Raw genomic sequence first — 26,473 nt, forward strand, 5'->3', positions numbered from 1 at the left:
TGCCAGAACAGCCCCATGAATTTGGATTCAGGAGAATAATCTGCAGTACTGGGGATTTAGTTTGCATGTCCCGAACTACATTCCTGAATGATAATTCATCTTCTGCACTTTCCAGCAAACATTCTTTCGAGGGTGTAATCCTATTTGGAGGTGAATTTGACGCATCACTTACTAATCAAAAATCAATAAGCCAATATTTTCAACAAAAACGAAAAAAAAGAAAAAAAAAATAGAGTTAAAGAAGAAAAAGCTAAAAAATTAATAACAAGTCCTAGTTTGGATGCATGATCCATTAAGAGCGATCTTTAGGCTTCTCTCTTTCCCAGTAGAAACTTCAATAGGAAAGAGTCTTATATCTTATGAACAAACAAACTCTTATTGCATTTCATCCGTGTTTTAGCATTTAGCAAATTTCTCATATTTGTTTTTTTTCCCAAGGAAAACGTATAATGATTTAACTATTCTATCACCTTTATCTTATATGTTCTGTTTTTATCTTGTTTTTTTTTCACATTCATGGTAATTTCACCTAATTTGAGAACGATATTCCTGAAGCTCTCTGGTGCACAGGAGAGCACCACTCTGTTGTGTTCTTATTACTCTTTTTGACAGGTTAACTAGTGATGACTCTAGAGTTCCCCCTCATTTTATGAAGCAAAACGGACCAAATCAAAACGTACATCCCTCTGTAAGTTTGTACTACTGGAGAAATAATTAGAGACTATAACAATAGTGTCATGAAAAACCAACAACAGAAAAGGAGCAGAAGCTAGAGTCACAAATTATCTTAGTCACCAAATCTCATTAATTAACATTTGAAATATTTAAGCATAATAGCAATACATGCTTCCATGTAACTCAATGCAAGCCAAGGCAAACTTTGAAATGTATGTTGGGCTTTTACTTAAAAGATAACAAATACAATTATTCAATGACGGAAAAAACTAACAAGGAGAAGAAATATAGAGCTCACCCAACTACATCTGCTCCACTGGAAGGCAAGCAAGTTAAATTATAGCATTTGAATAGATGAACTCCACCATCTATTGGTACATTATCACCAAAGCATGGATATGCCCCAACAAGACAAGAGCATCCCAGAGATAAAAATTCGATCCAGCAGAAATCTCTCGAGAGGCCAGAAGATCTAACCATAAAATGATTCCCAACATAACCATCCAGAAATACTTTCTGATTTTCAAGAAGTTCATCATTTGCTCTACTCATTCATACATTTGGAGAGGTTCCAGCATATCTGGAGTACAAAATTCAGTGTGGCAGCATCCAGTTTAAATTTTTCCATTCATTGATGCTTTGCTTTCCTCCATTTGCAGTGAAGGAAAGGTCCATGGTAAACTATCACCATCAACTACATTTGCAGAAGTTTTATATTCCACAATGGATGCAATGTTAACTTCAGCACAAGGGGAGTTTACTATTCTATGGACGTCTTCATTATGATTCCCACAAGAGGTGGCCCGTATTAGTTTACATACCTCATATTGTGAATCTTTACTTGAACATTTATCTATGAGTGATTGTTCATCAGACTCATAACTTTGCCTGATCTCTACACATCAGACAATTCACATGAATAGGATTTTGCATATTTTGCAACCAGCTTCTCACTTACACCACCAAATGAGCAACAACAATTCCCAAAACCAATTGTCAGCAACATCTTGCCAGTTAACTGATGGCATTTCCTCAAAACATTTTTACAGATTATTGGCAACTCGTGATTCTAGCTTGAGAATGTTATACTTCCGACAAGAAACAACAATAAAGCATGTAAAAGCTCTGCAAAAAGGGAGGCAATCAAGTTTCAGATGTCACAGTCAACCAGATCTTAGCTTATACATCATTCAAACACCATCAGATTATAGATAAAAACCAAACCATCTTTTGTGAGCCCAATGTACAGAGCCCTAGTTGCCTGATTTGAGTATAATCGACCAAAAATGCAGCAGCTTTTACCAAGTTTTTCTGAAATGGTATGGTGATCCCGACATACCTCCTACTGATATGTTAACATTGACTCAATCAACAATGGTTATCCAGTCCAAACAATATTTTTCTGATTAAGTGTATCCCCCTACCGGAGAAGTCATAGTGAAAACATGCTTCAAAAGATATTGAATAAAGGAATATCTAGTAATGGGAACCAATCTTGATGAACAAAATCAGATGACTGAATAAACATAAACTAGAGAAATGAAATATCTACCTGAGACCCTTTGCCAACTTAGACAAGCAATTTCTGCAGAGTGAACCTCCTTCATACTAGATAATTTCTTCAAATCTAAAAGTAAAAAGATACACATATGATAACTTTAATTAAAACTAAAAACCAGAACAAGCTATGTTAAACAAAGAAAATCCCTCCATTCTTCACACACCCTAAATTAACAAACAGCTTAAATACTACTTTAGACAAAAGTTTCACATAGGGAATCAGAAAAGAAAAGTATTTAGTATCCACCTTCTCTAAAAGCTTAAGCTTTAAAATCAAAAATATAATTTAGTCCCTAACACGAGTTAACGAACCAAGACCAATATTCACTTACCAGAATCAACTGAAAGAGGACAAAGCTCATCTTTATTTTCCTCAGAATTAAGAACTGAATCAAAATAACCAGAGGATGGTCAACTGGAAGCAACAGATCGAGTGTAACCTCAATGTGGTCACTGGATGCCCTGACTTGGAGTGAAGACTCCGAGTCAACCAAGACCCGAGGGAAATAAAGTTCCAATTCCCCCTAACCAAGCTACTCGTGCTACCCTCTCTGGAATCATGAAGCCTATCCTCCACTTCACCAAGTTGTACACCTGCAGGAAGTCCGTATTCGCACCTCTACCACTAATCACATGGAATCAAGACTTTGAATATACAGACATAAAGAGTTCAGAGGGCCTAGAGCCCCACAATTGAAAGCGTAGAACACTGCAATGAGCACTCATAAGACGAAAATTATTTGTGTCTAGATTAAGAAATGGATCAGCTGAGGATGTGATCAACGCAGGAAGCATTGTGATAGCTCAACCGAGTTGAAGAATGGTAGAGGGGGCATGAAAAACTGTAGGGCTCAAGTCTAAATTGCGATTCAATGTTAGAATGCAATCCACGCCTTTTCTTACAGCCCATATCCCCAAAATGGCGATTTTGTTATGGAAGAGGTTGCGAGCGTCTGTATGTAAAACTCGAACACAAACAGGGGCCCTCTTCCTCATTTTCTACTAGTTTTTCCAGACCACATTGCCCATCCTGCTCAGACCTTTTACTTGACGCCATCATTTCCATTTTCTTCTTAATAAGTAAAATTACATTCCGAAAAGAAGAAATAGTTCAACAAAAATACCATTGAATTGTTTCATGGCTACGGAAGAAATTTGGTAAAAAAATCAAGTAGGGACTGACAATTTCGTGGCAACAGCTGAAGCAGCCGCCTAGGGCTTCCACTGTCTTGAAACGGTCATGGTGTGGTGAAGAATAACGCGGTGTTTGAGATCTCTGCATTTAGCTGAGGGCTTCGTGTTTCGGGTTGAATAGGAGTAAGCGGAGTATTGGGGTGTACTACTGGACTTCCCATGTGAACCGCCACCAACGAGAGTTCTCGGCGAACGGCGGCGGCGCCGGAGATTTATCTGCTGATGATGGTGGTGACATTTTCTTTGTCCACCCCGAAACTTTTAGGGCTCGGTGGTGAATTTGGGGGGGAAATTAGTCCGCAAAGGACAACAATGGAAAACTATGTTGGACGTTTAATGGCCCAACTTCTTAAGCCCACTTAACTGGTGGGCCAATTTTAAATTCCATAATCAATTGGGCTTTATACATATATTTAAAAGAGTTAATTACACTTAAACCCATACTAAAAATATAAAATTATACTTTTTGTCTAAAAAACTCTTCAAATTACACTTACACCCCCTTACAAAATTCACTGTTTACTTGACATCTTTTAGTTAGAATTTGAATGAAAAATGCTGACATTTGCTAAAAAAAATTACATTCATGAGAAAAAAAATGTATCAATGTTAATTTCACTCATATATATTACATTTATCCCTTTATAAGTACAAATATATACAGGAGAATGTCAACTGATCAACAAAACTAAAAATTTATATAATCCTTTTTGCTTACATCTGCATTTTCCATCCAAACCCTAATGATATGGTATCAGGTGTAAAACGAGAATTTTTGTAGGGATGCAAGTGTAATTTCAGAACTTCTCTGAAAAAAAATATAATTTAATATTTTCAGAGGGGGTTTAAGTGTAATTATCCCTATTTAAAATAACAAATTCGCAATATTGATCTAAGACAAAATACAAGACTATTCTTTTATTTAGATTTGACGAAATGGGCTGAAGTATGTGAGGGAGACTGATCTCACGTTAAAATCCATGGTGTTCAAGTCCATTAAAAGTGAACTCAAACTACTAACCGTTGCTCATACCTATAAAAAAAAGGCCTCCACCACAACTCACAACTTATCCATTCACAAGCATTTCAAGTTAACTTTAAGTCACTAATATGCAAAATCTTTCATTTTAGAGTGTGTAATTTTCAATTAATTGATAAAAAATCGATCGACCCAAAAGTCTAGTTTTTATTGAATGCCGAATCATAATTTTTGTTGGGTATCATTTTTTTTAAAGATAATTTTGATATTCGGCTTAATTTTTATTTTTTGTACCTGTTAGTCGAATCGAACCGAACTGAATACCAAACTTTAACATAATTATATTATATATATATATATAAATAATTATTAAGTATCTTAATATATGTATTTATTACAAAAAAATAATAAATTCATGATTAATACATACTTAATTGATTATAATTATTAATTAACAAATCATTTATAACCAATAAATGAACATTACATTGTATTTTTTTAATTTCAATTAATTTCATCTTAATCCAAATAAGTTCAATTTTTACTGAACTGAATCGAATATTTCAATTTGATAAATGTGTGTACCGAAATTTTAATTAACCAAAATTTTGTTTAAATTAACCGAAATAAACACCCCTACGTATTTTTGCTTTAATATTATTGATTTAATTATTACTATTTAATTCCTATTTTATAGGTTAATCCCCAAAAAATATTTAAATTTTTCAATCAATCCTTCTATATTTTATAGTGTTGTTGGATTCCAACACAAAACAATTACTTTACAACAAGAAACATGATTCCCTTTTATAAACCTAAGTGTGGGCAAAGGCATGCCACATGGTCTAACATTAATTTTTAGGGTAAATTTACATTTTTAGTCCCATAAGTGGATCTGTTTCTAATTTCAGTCCCACATTCAGGCTAATTTGCATATTTAGTCCTATGTGTAGATTTTTTTTTTTATTTCAGGATCAAATTTGGGATTTCGTTAAAAAATTGAGGCTGGTGTTAAATTTTTAACAGAATCCCCCCTTTGGTCCTGAAATAGAAAAAAAAATCCACATATGGAGACTAAATGTGCGAGTTGGCTTGAGTGTAGGACTAAAATTAGAAACAGGTCTACATATAGGACAAAAAAATGTAATTTACCCTTAATTTTTATTACCAAAGACTTTGAATGTGATTGAATCTAATGGTTTCTTATTACCAAAAAATTGTTAGGTTTGGATCTAATTATGTAATTATTATATAAGGCTTTTTGTATTGATAAATGATCATTAATGTTAACAAAAAAGGATATAATTTAGTGCTTTTTTTAGTGGTAATTATATGATTAAATTAATATCTGAATAAATTAAATAATATACCGATTCCATTAATACAATTAAAAATAATAAAATAAATTCACATAAAGTAAGACAAAAATACGTAGACACTTTGTCGGGCTTTAATTCATGCTCTTGAATTTATTCATAAAATCTCAACTTTAACTATTTGACAAAAACGTGATTTATGGTAATCTAATTTGTAAAGCGCTAAACGTTGAACAAAAATGACAACTATTGTGGACTGGTCAGACCTAATTTTCTGGATGCTTTTCTCTTTAGTTTTGAAAAAAAAAGTAAGTCATGATTAAATAATTCATTAATTAATATAATCTATTTACCTTTTCTAAAAATTCAGAAATTATAATTTAGTTATATTTTATCACATGCGATTCATCACATCCTTAAAACATTGTAATAGCAATATTATTATGTCTAGTCGTGTTTTAAAATCACGACTAGACAAAAAAAAATTGCCGAAATAGCAATTTCTGCCCAAATTTGGTGTCGTGATCAGAAATCCCGACTTGGCAATTTTTGCTCTTTTTTTTTTCGTTTAATTAATTTTGTATAATTTAATTATATATAATTAATTTATAACAACATATTAAAGTCCAAAAAATTATAATGTTAAAATTGTATTAATTTAAAAAATTACAATTAAGGGTACAAATGTAATAGTGTATTTATTTTGTACAATTGTAAAAAATTACAATGAACTATACAATTACAAATGTCAAAAATGTTCCCCCGTTCCACAATTCCGTCTGTAGCGTTGACGCCGAGGTCTTCTTATTTCCTCGCTCACATTTTGTCCTGGCTCATTTTGGGCCTCATTTTCATCACCATCGAACCAACTTGATGTTGTTGTGAAACTTGACTCCACATTGTCACGATATGCACAATTGACTTTTTTTATTTTTATTTATAATATATTTTAATGCGTAATTCAAAAATTCATGTAGTAGTTACCATTTTTGTCTAATTATATATAATTATAGATAAAGAATTATTTACTGAAATAATCTCTTATCCGACAATTAAAAAATGTGAGATATATATATGGGGGGGCACTCAATTATATTAATAGGGAATGGGATCATATTATTTTTAATTTAATAAGTAGCACATGAATTATTATGACAGAAATGGGACAGCTTTGTCTCTTTTGGGGGCAGATGAGAAATATTATCAAGAAATTGCTGACACCAAGAGACAATTATGGGTTTCTTTTGATAAATTAATAATTAAATATGTCTGTCGCAACCAATTATTAAAGAATGGAAAATTTTATTTTGTCTGTGTTCTTACTGATCATACTGTTAATATTATCTTTAATCATATATATTGAGTAATATTTTTTTATTTGTCAAAATTTTGTATAATAGTTATTATTGTCTGAATGCTGTCATTAGCTAAGCAAGAATTAGTGACAGAAAAATCATATGTACACAAAAACATCATTAAAAATAATTAATAACACTGCTCGCAGATGGAGAGACAAACACTATGTTTATATGGCCTACCGTGCTCTTTTGACCTCGTTTGTGTACCATATCTGGCCTGAGCGCAACATTAAGCGATTTAATGGAGTACATAGAGATACGCGCACTGTGGGTGCGCTGATGGTTCGAGATGTGCAGCAGAGGATTTTTAGTGTAGAATTACCTACTGCTATTAGCACTTGTGCGCTTTATCGCTTATGGCGGATTTCTTGTCCTATCGAGGAAACCGCTTAGATTAAACAAGATGTATTGTACTATTATACTTTTTTACTTAATGAAATTTACTTTTATCGAAAAATATAATTAGTAACACATATGTACATATGACGATAACCTAATAACAACAAATAATTATTGTCATAGAATAATTATTAATAGCTTAACTATTAATTATTTATGGTGACAACTTAATATATGACCATTGTCATGAAAAAATTGCAATTTTAGTCATGAGGAGGGGGGAGGGGGGATTTTTTGATACGTTCAAAAATTAGAAAATGATTATCCAAATTCGAGTAGGAATGGAGCTCCGGAATTTAGAGGAAGAAGAAACTCTTCTTTTGGATTTCTTTCCTATCAGATTTTAGTCTTGTACGAATTTATTTTGACAATTTTGTACTGTAATAAAAAAAGACCTAAAATTTGCTAAAATGACCAAAAAAGTGCACCACGTGAACTTTTCCGTCCAAATTCTGATAATTTGTACTCAATGTACAAAAATTTTAAAATTACAGAACAAAATTTCTAGGATGAATTCGTACAGGACTAAAATTGCTACCGTCTCATACTTACATAACTAAAATCGTGTTGATTTTTTTCCAACTATTACTAATAATTATAACGTGATAAGATTAAAAGTATACTCATTTAATATATAATGAATATTTTTATTAATAAGTTTAAAATTATCATGACATATTTTATTATTAATATTATCTAGTTGATCAGTTGGGTTGCATAATTTTATGTTAATTGATTATAAATTAGGTTGTCCATTTCATGCATCCCAATAATTGAAATCTTGACATCATCAATTTTTCAGAAGGTCCAAAAGCCAATAATAATGCTGCCCTCATCTTAACCAATTAATACAAAAGAAGCACAACTCCACCAAGAAATACCCACCAAATTATATATATATACACACACACACACTTGATGAGTTAGGTCATTCTTGAACACGTGTACATCTTCTATTTGATGAAATTTATATAATATTACAATATAGTACTACATATATTCATAATGTAATGAAGAGAAAAGAACACATACTGACTTCTCAATAGGACTTACAAATTTCTACATACCTATTGGACTTGAGAAAAGGGTACTTACTGTCTACATTTGAAATTTACTATAATTATAAATATATTTTTATATTTAAAATTAATAGCCATCTAAATAATTTATTAAAATTAATAGCCATCTCAAGATTTTGACATTTTTGGGTTCAATTTCTTTTAAAATATTTGAATAATTATTATTAATTAGTTGATAGTCGACGTCCAACGTGAAATCTGGCTTAACATTATACTCAAAACTCAATATATTTTGGTATACATTTTTTTATTTTTTATTCGGGCCATAAATTTATAATTTTATTATATTAATCATTAAATATATTTTTGGTCTCATAATTTAGATCATTCGACATTTTTATTTTTTGACTTTCTAAAATATAGTGTTTTGGTCCTATATTATTTAGTTTGTTTCGATTTTAGTCATTCTGTTCATCGGAGTTTAACTTTAGTTACTAGCGAGAAGGGTGAAGTTTGGCGACCAAAAGGACTGAAATCATGAAAATAAAAAATTTGCGGACTAAAATGCAACCCTAGAAAGTAAAAGAATAAAAACGTGACTACATGTATTTTTTTCTTGGTGAAAAGGGTGTGAACTCCAACAACAAAAAAAGACGAAAATTAAAAAAATATAGGACGAAAATACTATTATAAAAAATTAAATGACGAAAACATTACATAACCTAAATTACGAGACTAAAAGTACATTTAAACCATAATTTCATTAAAACAAACAAAGAAACAAACGTTAATTACTACTGTTAACTGTATTGTAATATAATCGTACTGATCAAATCAAATATATATTATATTACACTTAATTGGATTATTACAACTTTACATGATCTCTCGAAAGGAATGATATTACAGGCACTCAAGAATTTGACTCAACCATATCATCATCATCATCATCATCATACAATATTCACTTCAAGACTTCAACTTCTATTGTTGAAATGAAAACCTAATTGCCCTTACACAGCATATACATACATACACACATATATATATGTATGTATGAATGAAGATGAACATGCATGGATCATCATGATCATGATCAGTACATGAAACCATGGTCAGAAGAAGCCATGATCGGCTGTTTAACATGGACTAAGGTCCAAGGGCTGAACAAGTCATCACCACCCCCGATCTGATCATGATCATAATCACAATTATCATGAAAATCATGATCATCAAAAGCAGCTCCATCCAATCGCATGCAGCTGATTATATCAGTGAGAGACTTGAGTCTGTGGTTTAACTCAGAAATTTGAGCCCTTAGAACAGAGTTGTCAGCTTCAACATTCAAATACAGCTGAGTCACATGATTGATGTTTGTAAGAACGTGATTGTTTTCAGCCCTCAGATTAGCAGCCTGAGCCGTCAGATCATCCAGGTGCTTCTGCTTCCTCATCCGGGATCTTCGCGCTGATTCACGGTTGGAAATCATCCTCTTTCGTTTCCTCATAATTTCTGTCGTCAGATTCTGATGATTCTCCTGATCAGAGCTTGAGCCTGAACAAGTCCCACCTCTAGAAGCCATGTTGAAACAAGAATTCTTGTCTTGTCTTGTCTTAACAATATATTGCAAGAATTTATAGTTTTTACAGAACTAGAAATGGGGTTAGAAATAATACTACAAAAATATTAATTCTTGGATTATTGCAAGAATTTGAGGGTTTTTGTATGTGTTTCAGAATATGGTTCAAATTTGTTGCTCATGAGAAGACGTAGAACCAGTAGAGGAAGACGACGGAGAAGGATTGAACGAGGTGGGAACGGCGGCGAAGGGTGGAGTTGACTGTGAATCCAGAGAGGAGGATTTCACTGAGTACAGCCGACATGATCATCAGTAGTAGTCTTGATGATGATGAATTCCAGCTTTGATCCACATATGAAAAGGTTGTCTGATCGATATTGAGGAAGAAATTATAACAGAAAAACGAAGCTAGCCGGACGGATGGATGCAATCCCGGTAAGAAAATGGAGATCAAACCTCTGATGGATGAAGAGAAATTTGAGGATATATATGTAAAGATGGAGAGGAGAGGGGTTTGATGGTTTTGGAGGTGGGATTTATAGTCATACAGGTAATAACAAAGACATGAGTTTTAGAGAAGAGAGAATGAAATGAATTATTATTATTATTTATGTTGCAATTATTGTGATTAAACAATTTGACAAATCCAATGTTGTTGTGTTCATATATTAATTGTCCTGTCTGATCATCACAATAATAATCAAAGGGAGTAGCATTGGCCCTCTTTAAGACTTCTTTTATTGCAAGATTTTATGCTTTTTATATGGGAAAAGTATTATTTTAGTCCATTAAGTATGCCTAATTTTTATTTTAGTCCGATAACTATGTTCATTTTTTGTTTAGGTCTAATAACTTACGAAATTGCTTACTTTTAGTTCTCTGACAGATTTTCGGACAATTTTACCCCTATGCAACTTTTGAAAGACAGTTTTAGTCCATTTGCACTCATAGGGGTAAAATTGCCCGAAAATCTACCAGAGGGCTAAAAGTAAGCAATTTCGTAAGTTACTGGATCTAAATTAAAATGGACATAGTTATCGGAATAAAATTAAAATTAGACATACTTAGTGCACTAAAATAATACTTTTCCCCTTTTTATATTTTCACTGTTCAACAAAGTAATGTTGCGGTTAATAGGTTGCATTATAATTTTAGTCCTCTAAATTAAAAAGTGTGATAATTTTGATTCATTTTAAATTAAAATTTTTAAATAAGATTCTGTAATTTTAAAAATTGTAATAATTATAGTCATTTTCGTATAATTTGGTCAAAAAATATAATTATAAATCATCAATTAATTTGGTCAAAAAATATAATTATAAATCATCAATTAATTTGGTCAAAAAATATAATTATAAAAATCATCAATTATATCAGCGTCTAAATTGAGATTTTTCATAAAAATTTAATAGCATTTCAAAATTTGATGCTTTTTACATCTGATCACAAGGGTTTATTAATCCTATGTATTTTATATTTTTCACTGTTCATGAAACTATCAATAGCACACATACTAACTCAATTGATGTATATATGCTATGTATGTATAAAAAAGTACGTCATTTATTTTGGATAATTACATTTCTATGCTCTAAAATTTAGTGTAATTATACATAAATTCTTTATAGTTTGAGAAATTTTACATATAGCATTTTAAGTTTGCTTCCATCTAATAAAAAAGTCATCTCTTTGGTCAAAATTCACTGAATTTGTTGATATTAACAATATAACTGAATGAAAATTGATATTTACCCTAGGTTGACTTACTGCAGGTCAAATAATTTTTTTCGGACTAAACTATTCTTATAATGGTGAAAATATACCTCCTCACATTCATTGACGAGTGAAAACGTATGAAGATAATTTGATCATAAAAAAAATTACGGACTTATATGGAGTACTCTCCTACACGTTAATTCTACATTAATTTATAAAACAAATATTGAGGAGGAAAAATTCTCATTTAGATCAGATTTAGTTGAATTAAATTAATTATTAGAAAGTGTGATATATTTATTATGTGATTGGTCATTTTCTTAAAATTATACATCAATCACATAACAAATACATTATACTTATCGTACAATTTGACGAAATTCAATTGGAGTTAGAATTTTCAAATTGAAGAATTTCAAACATTAGAGTAATATTTTTTCAGGGAAATCTTTGGCTAAATATAAGAATTAGACCCAAATCGAAATTGAGAGCGTTGTTTGGGGAGAAAGGGGAGGTTAGAAAAGAAGAGCATTTTCATATAAATACACTAATGGTGAATATATTTATAATTAAATAGAATGAACAACAAAGTGGCTGTAGTTTAGTGGTAAGAATTCCACGTTGTGGCCGTGGAGACCTGGGCTCGAATCCCAGCAGCCACAATCATAATATGATTAGCCTTTCTGGTTCTCTTTTTTCTTTTTTAATAGCTTTTTACTATTTTCAACAATTTTAAGGATTCTCTTTTATTCTTACATTACTATCACGGTTGTTGAAAAGCTTAATTGACCTTCCATCCCACTTTCTTGGAAGTTTTATTACAATATTTTTAAGTTTTTACTTTTCTGTCATTTCTCAATATGCTCCAAATTACATTCTTTCATTGAAGTATTTGTGCTTATTTTAGCACAGTAACAGAGCAAAATACGCAGCAAAAATCATGGTAAGTATAAAAGTGGCATTTTTTCTTTGACAGGAAAGTGAAGTGGAGGATCAGATGAGAGAAGCAAAACAAGATCTGAGCACTTCAGATCATTTATTTTAGATTAATATATCATCTTTGAAGCAGCAGGAGCAAAGAAGAACACAGCTGTAATGAATTATAATGATACATAAATGCTTGGGCGATTCACAGTCTCAGGAATCAGAAAATAACTGCACTATGTCATAATAATCTGGGAAGTCAAATTCCTCTCACTAACGCTATAAATAGTACAACAGGCTATTAAGTATGTCGTGCTATTGTTGCCTTGTGCATATTTCTTCTGAGCTTGCATTACTCCAAGTTTCTTCGGATAGGATTTCGTTGAAACAAGGTGCAAACTTTTTTCAATCAGAATCAGAATCGGGATTCACTGATGATCTCACTGTCCTACGACTGCCTTCAAGATAATCATCATCCTCTTCTTCTCGTTTGTTCTCCTCAATTATTCCTGGAAAACACCGCTTTAGAGACTGGAATGAGGTAAATGCGGGTGTGGCAAATTAGTTTGAGTAGATGCATTACCTTTCTTCACCAGGAAACTCTCGAGGGTCCTTGTAGCGAAATCATCTTTCCCTCCCAAGTCTTGAAATCCAACCAGCCTATCTGTTGCTACTCCTTTCCTGGAGTAAGGACAAAGAAAAGTTCAAACTTCTCTCTCTCACACACACAGATACCTATGTATACCCAAAGTATGGCCTTCTCATAATTAATTTAATGTACAAAACGAACAAGTGGCCTCCTTATACATGGTCAACGGCTAAAAAGTTCAAAAGTCCTGTACCTCTCAATAGCTTCCAAATCATAATGCTGTTATATGAATGTCTAGTTGAATTAGAGCCAAGAACTGGCAACATTTCAAGCAAGCTCCTGGAGTATCTAACTGAACACATGAATGCTTTTACAACATTGTTAGATTGTCCTAGGATACTCCTTGACAGTGCTCGTTCCTATTAAAAACTCAACCAGCTCCTATCTCAAACCTCTCTTCTCTAACGTGAATCATAGTTTCAAAATGCACTATACTACGTAACATAGCATGTTAAAATACTTCAGATCAAGGTATGACTCTTCAGGAATAAGTTCTGTTGGGCAATTGGGCATTCATGCACGTTAATGATACAAGAATGAGATACCACACAAAAGAAGTAACTCATAAATATAATGAGACTCAAACTAGCAACGGATAGATGATTTTCTATGCAACTCATATTTTCATGTCAATAAAAAGTCAATGGAACAACAATACTTGATAATAGTAAAAATGCTTAACCGGAAAATCAATAAAGAACCAAATGGGGAACCTGAATAGTATCACACAAGGTAATGTTTTAATTCCTAGCTTCGTGACGAAGAATGGAGCATTCTGCAAAGAATTGGAAACAAGATGCTTAGCTTCTTTCAAATTGTAACCTGAACATGGTGTATACATATGAAGTATACTCGTCTGACTGACCTCAGCATCGAGTTTGATGAATTTGGTCTTAAAATGTTTTGGAGCAAGTGACTTCAAATGCTTATCCATAATCCTAGAAGAACCCGCAGACGAAGATATAGAAAAAAATGAGTTAATTTTTTGTGAAAAAGGAGAAAACGACACATTTTGTAAGGATATACATCAACAAAGACCTGCTGAAAACCATAAATATTTCATGAATGCATGAGGCTTCACATATACTTCCTATATCTCATGTTTCCAACCCAACCCCTTTACTATATTTGACATCTGATGCCCAATTTCAAACCCACCACTTCCAAAAAATTCTTTGTAAGAGAGACTCTTTCAGTCCTTACTTGCAACGGTAGAACTCTCGATGATAGAAATGACAAACCACTTTTTCACTGCCAGTAACTTCACCCAAAAAGTCTGCTTCTGTTATCTCCCTGTACTCCCCATGACCTTGCATTTTAAGTTCTTGCCGCTTCTCTGCTTCTTTCTATAAGAAATAATCAATGGAAAAAACATTTCAAGAAGGTAACTCCAAGGTCATTAAGAGGCTAATTACATACCTTAAGAGCAGCAATCCTATCAGCATGCAACTTTTCCAGCTCAGGGTCCTGAGTTAATAAATACATTTAAATCAAAAGGATTTTAGAAGGAAATAAGAAAACAATGAGATCAAGGCACATCCTCCACTTACATCCATTAATTCATCCAGATCTACTTCTTCATTAACAGAGCTGGATGCTTGGCCCTTCTCTTGAGCCAGCAATTCCTGTCAAGAAATATGCCAGTTGATATCCAAACCCCGTATCTAATATCAGCCTCTTCATCTTACTTTGTTTGAGAAATTGCTTAACTGAGTAACCATTCCAGCTCAAAGATTGACTTCATTTCGAAACAAAAACCTTTTCTTCATGGAGGCGAATCAAATTTCCAAAGGACACATACACAATAAAAGAATCTCAGGGTAGTTGTACAAAAACTTTACACGCTTTTACTTCTTGAAAACCACTAAGAATCAAAGATCGACTTCCAAACACACTAAACTGCAGAAATACACCTGAGCAGAATTTTAGTTGAATCCAGGCAATAGAATTACATTCCATGACCTTGGCCAAAAATAAGGAGGAATTCTTCTTTCACTACAGAAGAAGAAATCCTTACTCCGAGCTCTTGTTTTCCTACAGATGGAGAAATGTGAACTCATCTCCATTAATTAACTACTAAAAATAACAGACTCTAAATAAGAACTTTCAGTACAAAAAATGAAATCAAATCCCGACACTACATGAATCTAGCTAAGCTAACTGCCTTCGATCAATCCATCGAAGACAAGCTGTTTATATACATAAGCAATTCCAATTACCCATGTCTATAAAACCCTCTTACTCATAAATTAATTCATGAAACAGCATTATAGGGCATCAAATTCACCAACCATTTAACACTGAAACACAGAAAATTTCGGAAGAAAAGAAACAAAAAAAAAAAAAAAAAAGGAAGGAAGAAAGAAAATGAAACCTTCTGATAATCGCGGGCTGCAGCAGCCATTACATTCCCAAAAGCCAAATTGGAAAGAGTCGATTTCACTGAATTCGGGTCCATTTCCTTTTTAAATTCGCCAAAGAAATCAAAAGCTATGACCATTACAAACAACATCAGAAAAAATCAAGAATTTATCCATGAAAGATGGAATTTCGCGAACTTACCGAAAGAGATTTGGGTCTGAAATCTAAAGCCTTAAGAGACAAAGATTTAGTTCGACCGTCTACAAGAATGGTGATTGGTGATGAGCGTAAAAATGTAAAGCCCCCTTCAATTGTCTCCTATTTCCCGGCCCGCGAGCTTTTGTGCCTTTCAATTGAATTTAGGTCTTCAGTTTTCAAAAAAAGATATAAAAAAAAGGGGTAAATTAAAATTTTCAATTGAACTTTGTTTTTTTATAAACGATAAAGTGCAAAATTTTATAAAATTGAAATGATAAATCGACACAAAAAAAAATTTAAATGCTAAAAACGATCATAGTTCGAATGTCAAAATATAATTAACTCTAAAAAACCATTCAAAAGATTGAAACTAGAAATTTTAAATTCACCACAATAAGTTTTTGAGTAAATTAAATTGACATCTTTGAAATTAGATTTAATAACTCAAACATTTTTTATCCTTTAAAAAATTTAAAAATAATTCTTAAAATTGTAATTTAATTTACATCAAAACCTATTCAAAGAAAAAGCATTACACATGCACCCTTTAAATAAAATTATATCGACATTCCCCAAAAGGCTTAAGTTTGAAAAGGGTAAGAAGTGTCTGAATAGTTAGATCTGATTTTAAGAGATGTAGATATAATTTATCTTTTTTTTTAGTTTGGCTAATTTTATGTTTCAAAAAAAATTTAAATTTTGGAACTTTTATTTTAGATTACATTTTTTGTAATATTATATAAATTTATTTAAAATTATTTTCTCAATTTCTTCCTTCAAATTCAAACTTTTGAAATGTTATATAAAAGCATGTTTATCTTGTGGAATAGGATAAATCTGTTATAAAATTTGCGACCCGTATTCGAAAAGTTTCAATCCAGACATGTCCTCATTAGATCGGAACAGATTTTAGGTGTACGAGGACCCGCCTCAATAAAATTTATGATATGTGTATATATATATATATATTTATATATTATTTTGTATATAATTTTTTCATTTCAAATCAATGTTTCCTCATCAGTCATCTCTCTCTTTGCCCTTGACGTCGCCCTTTGCTGCCACAAACTCTCTGTTCTTCCTTTTCTTATCATTAACACGCAAAAGGATATGTTTGTGTTTGGATTTACATTTTGGCGCATTCTGATTTTGGTTGGATGTAAAAACAGAAATTGGCCTACTAAGTTAATTTTTTTTTTTTAAAACTTTATCGGGCCATAGCCCATAAAACAGAAATCTATTTTTTTTAAAACGTAAAATTACAGCTCCTCTCTCAGACGACTTCAACCTTCTCTCCCCACCCATTCCTCCGTCAATCTGAATCGAGCACAACCCTAACGCCGCCATCACCCGCGTCCTCCCACCACGAACAAGCTCCATTGGAGTCCGCCGCCACTCGCCATTCACGTCAAAGTGTGCCGCCGACTGTTGGAATCGGTATCTCATGCACCACCTAGTCCCCGTTCCACACACCGCGTCAATCAAGCAAAAAGGCGGATTTGGGTCTGTACAGTTTGCCGAAAATTTCTTGTTCTTTTACTTTAATTGCATGCTTTTTTCCATTCAATATTTGATTTCTGAATTTTCTGAAGATTTGAGAGTTGGGTTTGGATGTAGTATACTGAAAAGTATGTACGGTTCAACAGTAGTGGCCTTCAGTAAATTATTATCTGCAATGATTCCTGATTCTCTGTTCTTCCACATGGTGCACAGTGATTTTTTTTTTTAAATTATTGTCTGATTTTCACTTTTTTCTGAGGTTCCTGTTGATTCACACGTTGCACAGTGAAACAATTTTGCATCTACAACAATCTGCAAACGGTTGTCTCTATCTATATATACCATATATAGAGTGTGATATAAACACTGCATTCAAACTTTCATAGTTCATATTGCTAATCAGAGCGTTATATGATTCAGATCCCATTTTATAAGATTCTGAAGCTGCTAGTAAAAGCAAAACCTCAGTACCTTTTCCCGGTGACTAAAACTGAATGGCTTATATTTGTATTCAAGGATGTGTTGTTATTGCTTTCATACCAATCTGATGTCTGTGATCTGTAGTGATGATTTATGTTTGTTAATACAGCTATCACTGGGTTAAGTTACTTTCTATGTCAGTTCTGTCTTGTGACATCTTTCAATTTTGTAGCTGTTGAACATATTTACTGTTCATAATAGTAGATATTCTTAATTTCTTTTTGTCTGTGTGATTAATCGGGGAATTGGTTGTGGAGTGCGTCAGGCAGTTCCCTATCTTGTTTCTTTTAGTTGAGTACTGAATTATTTTGGTAACTATCATCTCTAACACTCAATATGCCAAGTAATTGCCCACCTTTCTCAATATTCATGTAACTCATACAAAGAGGTATTTTCAGTACTGTCAGAGGAATGAATTAGGGAGAAGTACAATGAATTAAAGTGACTAGGCAACATGATTTTTGAACCTTGTAGTTATATTAGCTTAAGTTTGTATCAAGTAATCTCTGTGTGCCCTTTAAGGTGGGTCCTAAAGCAGTTTTCACCCTTGAGCTGCTGTCTAATGGTTACTATTGTGACAGATGCATTTTGGATTTATTAATTGCGCCTTCATGCATAATGTTTTAGTGTGCACTTGAAGTGTTCTAATCCCACTCCTTATGCATGATAGCACGTAGATTTCAGTGAGCCACATACATGTATTAAGACAGCAGTTCGGAGAAATTGATTGGTAAAAAAGACAATAGTAGGAAAAACAAAAACATTACTTACTGCTCCTAAGAGAGGCATATGAGTCGGCGTTCAAACTTCAAACTTCCAGAGTGAAGATATCACTCACTGCTTGGCTTTCCATTAGCTTGAAGCAGTTGTCTAGATTATGTAAGACCATGAACATGATATAATCAATCAATGAATATGCTCTAGACATGCAGTGCCCTTCTTTTCTGGGAAATGATTTCTTGTTTCTCTATATTTCATTCCCTCATCCATACTTCAATAGCCTCAATTTAAAATTTTCATGTACCTGTGCACTGAGAAGAAAAGTACTGCACGTTTTAGCATAATGTTTTACTGTATACAGGGAAATGAGGTTGTCATGGCTAGATGAATAGATTAAAGATATTGATCTTCTCTAAATGCACAATAGAAAATTATACACTTCTACAAATTGACAATTATAAGTGCTGAACAATTATACACGTCTATGGGTTGAAAATTATATTTTCTCTTTCTTTTAGTTGGCACAATTTACATTTTTTCACCCAACAAAGTGCTGCTTTCATCCTACCTTTGTTTAATGCTGTTGCAATTCTGCTACCAATTTATAAATTAAAGTTCTGTCTAGTTTATATGTTCACCAACTGCGAATTAAAACCATGACGCTGATGAATTCACTAATAGTAACATATCACATGTTTTATTCATTGTTTGCACGAGCACACTTCTATACTTACGTTTTGTATTTGATAAACTTGGTCTTAGTGTTTGCTTACTTTGTTCTTAATGTTCTCATGTTTTGTTAAAGATAGTATTTCATTAAAATATGTTGCACCGCATAAGCACATCGAATAAAAATATGTGGTTATATATATAACTTTATGTTATAAATATAAAGAATTGGAACCTATAACTAAACAAAACTTGTCTTGTTTTATTCTTTTTGTGGTAATGTAGATGTTATCAGTAAATATATATTCTATGTATGTTAATTTTATTAAAAAAAAATGCTACTTTTTACTTGTTTCACACAAAAAAAGTATAAGGGCTAGGTGGTTGTTTTTCAATTTAATTAATGATAAATGTTGAGTTTGGATGTTGTTTCTTTTTTAACAAAAAGGTGTTATGCGCCCTTTTTAAAATTAGCAATTGAGTCAAAATTATTGAATTTTGATCGAAATCTTTCCTTCAAATATACATATATATAAATAGAATAGATATTTTGAGATATTAATATTGATTTAACATATAAATATAAGTTCAATGTTAGAATGAATAATTCACGCATTCTAAAATTAATTTTCATAGCATTTTCGTGGTCTAGTTGTTTTTAAACCATAATTTTATAATTTGCGTAACAAATTAATATTCCGTGTTTTAAAATGAGAAAAAGTAAAATTTATCATTATTAAAGCTGGTAAAATTCCAGTCAAAATATAGTTATTGCAATAATTATAATTATTATAATTGGTGAATATCAATATTTTTTATATAATACAAATATAGCTTGCCTGTTAAAAGTGAAATTTTAAAAATAATGTTAGTCAATTTGCCCATTTGTACTATGAAGGTGGTATAAAAACTCTCTTTCTATTTAATAGTAAGTGTTGTTTTTAATATATAATAGGTATTGATTAAATTTAATAATAAAGGAGCATTTTTTTATACGACCTTAATCTATGCAATATATAATTGAAAAGCGGTAAATTGACGTCTCAATTATTTTGATATGCTAATTTAATATTTAATTTTTATAATTTATTTATTTATTAAACTTTCACTCATTTACTATCTTTCAATAGTTATTTCTTTTTTTTTTAATTTTCATTCATTTTTTTACTATATTTTTTATAATTTTAATAATTAACTTATTATTTTATATATACTTTATTAAATAATAAAAAATATAAAATATTGTACTTTAATAGAAATAATAACACATGATTTTATATTCTACTAACTCATTAGGGAGATAATGATTGTTTGTTTATAATTCCAACCCTTTGTGACGTGCGGCAGTTTTTTTCTTTATGGATATATAAACGATTGTACTTATTTGTTACGATACTTTGATATATAAGACAACCCACAAAGATGCAACACCCAAATGACGCTGGTTCCTCCCAGTCATCTCAGTACGATAAAGTGTTATGGAATACGAAAATGGAATGCGTGTTCATTAAGTTAATGCACGAGGAGTTCATCACACACCGACTCCAATCTTCCACATTTCCATCGTCAGTCTGGGCTCGTGTAACCAAGCGAATGAACTCGATTATGAGTCAGGGTTGTCTTCTTATGACGGTACAACTTAAGGGCAAATTTAATAGGTTGCGTTGTGCTTGGCGTTTGTTAAACAAAATTTTGAATAGGGCGACTGGGTGGGGATGGGATTCAGAAAGGAATACCATAACAGACGATGCAGGACGCTTGGAGGAGTTGTACCGAGTAAACATCTACTCGTGCTGTCATTTTGTCTTCATTTAACCACCTATTTTTCCACGAAGGTTCTCTTGATTGCAGTGTCCTTACAGATTCACAAACTAATTACATATCTTGACAATGTAAATGAATGCAGGAAAATTCAGAATATAAAAAAAATAGTTGAGCATGGGCTTCAACGTTTTGACCTATGCACTCAAATATTCTCACGGAAGCATCTGGTGGGCTCACGCGTTCGTCATCACAACAACGTCGGATAATCCACAGCACTAACCACATAGACGATGAACAAATGGATGGCACTCAATCGGGCAACCGCCAATCACGAGATGAGTACGAAGATACAACATTCTCTTAATCTGTTCCGATGACGTCCCCAAACAAATACTTTTCTTCCCCGGGACCATCGCAGGCGTCCGCTGGTCCGTCTGGAAGCTGGCTTCGGTTCCGACAAGTAGCTAGTGAGTTGCAAGCTAAGAAGTGCGAGACGATGGATTATGTTGAATGAATCACTTTAAGGGAAGATTGACCGCACCGGGCCCAAAGCTACTGAATCCATTGAGCGGTGCGTAGACGAGTTGACAAAGTTCAACGATATGCCAGACATCGTGTTCACCATCGCATTGGAGCGTTTTCACAGTCACAACACGCGCACAATCTTCTTACGTCTTAACGACGAGAATAGACTCCGCTGGTTGTACTCTTTGGGCAAGTGACTGTATTGCTTGATTGTTAGAAAATTGGACAAAACTGATTTCGTTATGTGTATTCGTGCATGTATATCATACCGATTTACTTAGATTGCACTCATACCAAGTACCCATGCTCGTTAAGTATTTTCATGTCCCTAACCAACGGGCGTCTACTACATGTAACTTACACTAATTTATCTTGTTTATATTTAGCAATACAACAACGATCGGATATATGGCAAGCTCGGGAGTTGGTGGAGTCTAGACTCGAACTCCGCAAGCGAAAGTCCTAGGACCCCAGAGACTCCAGGAAGTAACGGATCTGATGTTCCAGAGGAATTTTATGCAATCAGAGATTTAATATGCCCATAGTTATTTAGGAAAAATATGCCACGTAACACATCTGCACTACAAGGAGCAGGATGGGTTGCGAAGATTATGACGACCCCACACCAGGGAAAGTTTTTTGACAACATCCGCATGACCAAGTCGTGCTTTTATGCTTTGGTTGATGCATTGACTACTAGAGGGTTACTGCCTCATGGTCAGACGTCCAGAGTTACCTCAATTAAGGAGGTTGCACTCTTCATGCAAACGGTCGGTATGCATAAAAAGCACCGCGACAATATGGAGCGATTTCAACACTCATTGGAGACTATTAATCGTAAATTCCACCGCGTGCTTTCTGCCTTGTGCGCAATGGCGCCAAAACTAATAACTCATCCAAATTTTACAAACACACATTCGAGAGTGGCAAATAACCCAAATTTCTACCTATACTTCAAGGTACGTACCACATCTATCATGGGGCACTCAGTGCGATTCTTCTATTTTTTGGGCTTTTGCTGGCAATTTACTTTTGCCTTTATCAGTTTGATATTGAGTTAAAACATGTTAACTTTGAGAAAAACTTTGCCATAGGACCAATCTCACGGTACTTATTCATACATCAATACAGAAACAAAACCTAAACAAAATTTTCATCATCATCACTAGTTTTTTGGGTTTAATGCAATTTACTCCCTGTGATATTACAAATGAGCAAATTACCCCCTATAAAAAATATAACAATTTACTCCCTATACTTTTAAAACGAAGCATTTTACCCCCTGTCTAGGAAGACAAAAGTCTTAATTTTAAAAAATACAAGGGGTAATTTGCTGTATTTTAAAAAACATAAGAGGATAAATTGCTATATTTTTTTTTTATAGGAGGGTAATTTGCATATTTATAATATTACATGGGGCTAAATCGCATTTTTTCCCTACTTTTTTCTTGCATACATTACTCAAAAGTCATTACAACATTTTCCCCTTACCAATTCCTCTGCGCCTCCTAAACTTCGTCAAATCTTTCATAATCCCCCTAAACTTCCTCTTTTTGCCTTGATCAACACCTTCATCAGATTTATTTTCCTCGACATCGCACTTCTTTTGATCATCTGGCGTTTCATTCTTCTTCGCCTCTCCCTTTTGCTTGAGCAAATCAACCACCCCTTCAAGAGCAAGATCAACATCCTCACTTCTCATCAGGTGCTCTGCAATTTCAGCAGGGGTGATCTCAACTTCCCGAATCAGCCGTTTGATCTCGGGAACGAGCCTGTGATGATCATTGATTCCCAAGTAATTTGAGGCCAGAACATCAAATCCTTCTGGGGTGCAGTACCCCATGTGTATGTGCATATCCATCCGACCAGGGCGTAGCAGCGCAGGATCAAGCTTCTCTTTGTGGTTCGTCGTGAAGATGATTATTCGTTCGTCTCCACAAGTCGACCACAATCCATCAATGAAGTTTAGCAGTCCGGACAATGTCAACTGTTGCATCAAACACATGACAATGTTGGTTCATAAATTCATAAGTTGTTTGCAACATACTTTAGTTTAGAAATAATTTAACTAACACCCCTACAATTTAGACATATTACAAAGGAACCCTCTAATTCTAGTAAATTACGCCAACAACGGTTGCATCAAATACATCACAGTGTTGGAAGATTCATAAGTTGGCATGGAAACACTTTGGTATAGAAATAATTATAGTAACAACTCTAAAATTTAGGTATTACACAATTTTTACAAATTTTTAAATTTTTCTATTCACTTTGTCCGACTTTTTAAAATTATTTTATAAAGAAAAAAAATATAGCAAGTAGAAAATTAATAATTCAAGCTACCACAAGTATATAATTTTATTAAACAATAGAGAATATTTATAATTTTTCAAACAACACTGATACTTGTAATTATATCAAAGGCCTAATTAATTTTATGATTATGTACATTATTATGTAAAAATGATGTTGGAGAATATTGTTGTAATTTATTTTAATTTTTCTTATTATTAGGTAAATTTTGTAAATGTATTACTGTCAAATTGCATTAATTGTACAAAAATGCTTTATTAATGTGATTATTATCTAAAATTTTATTAAATTGCATACATTACAGAAATTTGTGTAATAACACATAAATTGCATAAATTGATCATATATTGCAAAAATTGCTCAAATACTATAAATTTGTGTAATAACACATAAATTGCATAAAATTTTAGAACAGCTCATTGTAATTTATCAAATAAAAAAAGAAAAACAATTACCCTAACATTCTTGTTGGTATGTTTAAGAAAAATTCAAGCGTAAAATATGAGTGTGGCACGTGCAATATTTCAAAAATAAGGGGATCTTTTGTAATACCCATAAATATTGGGGGTGTTATTGTGATAATCCAGAAGTTGGAAAGAACAAAAGATTGGCATATTTTGACTAACCTTGGTGTTGGAGGAGTCCTCGTGCTCGGACTGTGTATCCCTTTCCCTGTCGTGCATCTGGCCACTGCAATCTATGTCCTCAATCACAAGTATTGACTTGTTGTTAGTGCAAAGCAGAATCCTCCTCAACTCCGAATTCGAATACACACTTGTCAGCTCCAAATCATACACATCAAACCTCAAATAGTTGGCAATCGCTGCAATCAAACTCGACTTTCCAGTCCCCGGCGGCCCGTACAACAGGTATCCTCTCTTCCAGGCCTTCCCAACTTTCCTGTAATAATCTTTCCTCCTCACAAACCTGTCCAAATCTTCAACTATCGCCCGCTTCATATTCGGGTCCATCGCCAGTTTGTCGAAAGTCGCTGGATGATCAAGATTGACGCAGCCCCAGTACCCACCTCCGTTTCCACCACCATCGTCGTCGTCGTTGTTGTCGAAGGGACAGTCCCTCGTGTACAGTTTCACCGCTCGTTCGTTCTCTTTCATTTCCTTAGCTTTCGCTAAAACAAACGGCAAATAATCGTTCAGAACTGTGTCTTTGTTTTGCTTCTCGAAGGTGAGCTCGAAGTACCTCTTCTCCGACTGGAACCTGCCCTTGTCCCCGTCGGGCTCCACCAGAATGAACTGCCATTTCAGCTGAAAGTCTTTATAAAAATCGGTGAGTTCTTGGCCTTTCTCCATGCTGAGGCTGATGTTCTTCTGCTTCGTGGTCTTGTTCGCCTTCAGTCTCTCCGCGTCGGGGTTTATTATCGTGCGGAGGTAAATCTCAGCCGCGTCGTAGATTTGGTTCCTCGTGAAGCCGTTCTGCTCGTCGACAACGACAGTCATGTGGGTCGAGAGTTTGCCGAAGAATCTGTCGAAGAAGCTTTTGAAAAAGCGATTGAACGTGGAGTAGAAGAAGGCTTTCACGGGTTCCGGGATGATATCATTGACCATCGACCGGTACAGCATCATGGACGCCGCCACCGACGCGTAGGCCGAGAAAATATTCGTCGCCATCGACTGCATTTCCCCGAAAGACTGCATTTTTCTTGACGGGTTTTCTCACAAAAACTCTTCCCTTTTTCTGAGATGAAAAAAAATAAATCAGAATTTTGTACAATTTCTTGGTTCTGGGGCGGAATTTATAAGTGGGATGGAGTCAAAATTGGAGAAGCTTAGCGAGGAAGCAGAGACAAGGACTTGGATGATCGGATGTCATTTTGTCTTGATGATTGTGTGTATGTTGCTGACGTGGAGTTTTAAGAGTGGGTAGACTCATGGATTCAGATTGAGAATTGATGGGGTGGATGTAGGGAATTGGAACTCGGCTTGGGCACCACGCTTACAGTGTAAATGGAAAAGGAATAGCCATAGCCTAAGCGGAATTAAGTGTGGGAATCTTCAGTTGATTGCTTTTACTAAATTTATGTTGTTGTGGACTTGTGGTGGTCGAAAGTTTGTAAAATTCTATAGTTTAATGTTTTGGTAATGAGATGAGGGTTCTCACTTCTCACTCATCTTTCTTTTCACTATTTTATTCTTCATCACAAGAATTTTGGATTGCTAGCTTTTATAAGTGGAGTGAGACACGGTGATAGTTGTTTAAGACATTTATAAGTCATCTTTTAAATATATTATTTTTTTTACGTACCTTTTGTTTTTTTTTGGATGAGAATTAAGGGTGGGCGTAGGGTCGAATCGACTGCAAATTCTCTTCAATTTGTTTTGTTTGAGTGAATTGGGGGCTGAGTAATGGATTTAAGAGTTGGGTTTTAATTTTAACTTTAGAAATTTGATCGTGTTTAAGATGAGTCATGTGTTTTATCGTGGACTCGTCTTAAAGTTCTCCAAACTCATTCTAAATAATATATAGGTAAGTATGACTAATTTAGTTAGAATTTTTAACTTTTGTTGGATGTGTGAATTTAGATAGTATAAATTTTATTTTGTGGGATATTTAT

At 33.4% G+C, this 26,473-nt stretch overlaps 3 protein-coding genes, 1 long non-coding RNA gene and 1 other non-coding gene across 6 annotated transcripts; 1 reads left to right on the plus strand and 4 right to left on the minus strand.

Moving 5' to 3' along the window:
- Nucleotides 7-3,746, minus strand: LOC105165757. Its single transcript, XR_848110.2, has 3 exons — nucleotides 2,568-3,746; nucleotides 974-2,302; nucleotides 7-140 (listed from the first exon to the last, which is right to left on the minus strand). It is a non-coding gene; the product is annotated as an uncharacterized LOC105165757 (long non-coding RNA).
- Nucleotides 9,327-10,770, minus strand: LOC105165863 (bZIP transcription factor 11-like). The gene has a single exon (XM_020694455.1). The coding sequence runs from the start codon at nucleotides 10,080-10,082 to the stop codon at nucleotides 9,597-9,599; it is 486 nt and encodes a 161-aa protein (XP_020550114.1). The 5' UTR covers nucleotides 10,083-10,770; the 3' UTR covers nucleotides 9,327-9,596.
- TRNAH-GUG lies at nucleotides 12,386-12,457 on the plus strand. The gene has a single exon. It is a non-coding gene; the product is annotated as a tRNA-His (tRNA).
- Nucleotides 12,794-16,083, minus strand: LOC105165760 (thioredoxin domain-containing protein PLP3B). 2 transcript variants are annotated; one of them, XM_011084884.2, is made up of 9 exons: nucleotides 15,931-16,083; nucleotides 15,743-15,829; nucleotides 14,919-14,993; nucleotides 14,788-14,835; nucleotides 14,572-14,714; nucleotides 14,234-14,306; nucleotides 14,082-14,143; nucleotides 13,303-13,400; nucleotides 12,794-13,228 (listed from the first exon to the last, which is right to left on the minus strand). In XM_011084884.2, exons 2-9 carry the CDS (start codon nucleotides 15,824-15,826, stop codon nucleotides 13,125-13,127), a joined length of 687 nt encoding a protein of 228 aa, XP_011083186.1. In that variant the 5' UTR covers nucleotides 15,827-15,829; nucleotides 15,931-16,083; the 3' UTR covers nucleotides 12,794-13,124. The 2 variants fall into 2 exon arrangements, with proteins under 2 accessions (XP_011083186.1, XP_011083187.1); XM_011084885.2 differs by having other exon boundaries at nucleotides 15,743-15,858; nucleotides 15,931-16,073.
- Nucleotides 22,771-26,121, minus strand: LOC105165761 (AAA-ATPase At2g18193-like). The gene is made up of 2 exons (XM_011084886.2): nucleotides 24,528-26,121; nucleotides 22,771-23,572 (listed from the first exon to the last, which is right to left on the minus strand). The coding sequence occupies exons 1-2, from the start codon at nucleotides 25,554-25,556 to the stop codon at nucleotides 23,057-23,059; spliced, it is 1,545 nt and encodes a 514-aa protein (XP_011083188.1). The 5' UTR covers nucleotides 25,557-26,121; the 3' UTR covers nucleotides 22,771-23,056.

This window comes from Sesamum indicum, linkage group LG6 (genome assembly GCF_000512975.1).
Source record: "Sesamum indicum cultivar Zhongzhi No. 13 linkage group LG6, S_indicum_v1.0, whole genome shotgun sequence".
Taxonomy (NCBI): Eukaryota; Viridiplantae; Streptophyta; class Magnoliopsida; order Lamiales; family Pedaliaceae; genus Sesamum; species Sesamum indicum.

Bases quoted from the DNA above. Each gene is read 5' to 3' on its own strand.
- LOC105165761 (XM_011084886.2), bottom strand. From the start codon at position 25,556: ATGCAGTCTTTCGGGGAAATGCAGTCGATGGCGACGAATATTTTCTCG. The intron at 23,573-24,527 runs GTTAGTCAAAAT...TTGATGCAACAG, and splicing joins AGGACTCCTCCAACACCAAG to TTGACATTGTCCGGACTGCT.
- LOC105165863 (XM_020694455.1), bottom strand. From the start codon at position 10,082: ATGGCTTCTAGAGGTGGGACTTGTTCAGGCTCAAGCTCTGATCAGGAG.
- LOC105165760 (XM_011084884.2), bottom strand. From the start codon at position 15,826: ATGGACCCGAATTCAGTGAAATCGACTCTTTCCAATTTGGCTTTTGGG. The intron at 14,715-14,787 runs GTATGTAATTAG...TATTTCTTATAG, and splicing joins ATAGGATTGCTGCTCTTAAG to AAAGAAGCAGAGAAGCGGCA. The intron at 14,307-14,571 runs GTAAGGACTGAA...GGGTTCTTCTAG, and splicing joins CGAGAGTTCTACCGTTGCAA to GATTATGGATAAGCATTTGA.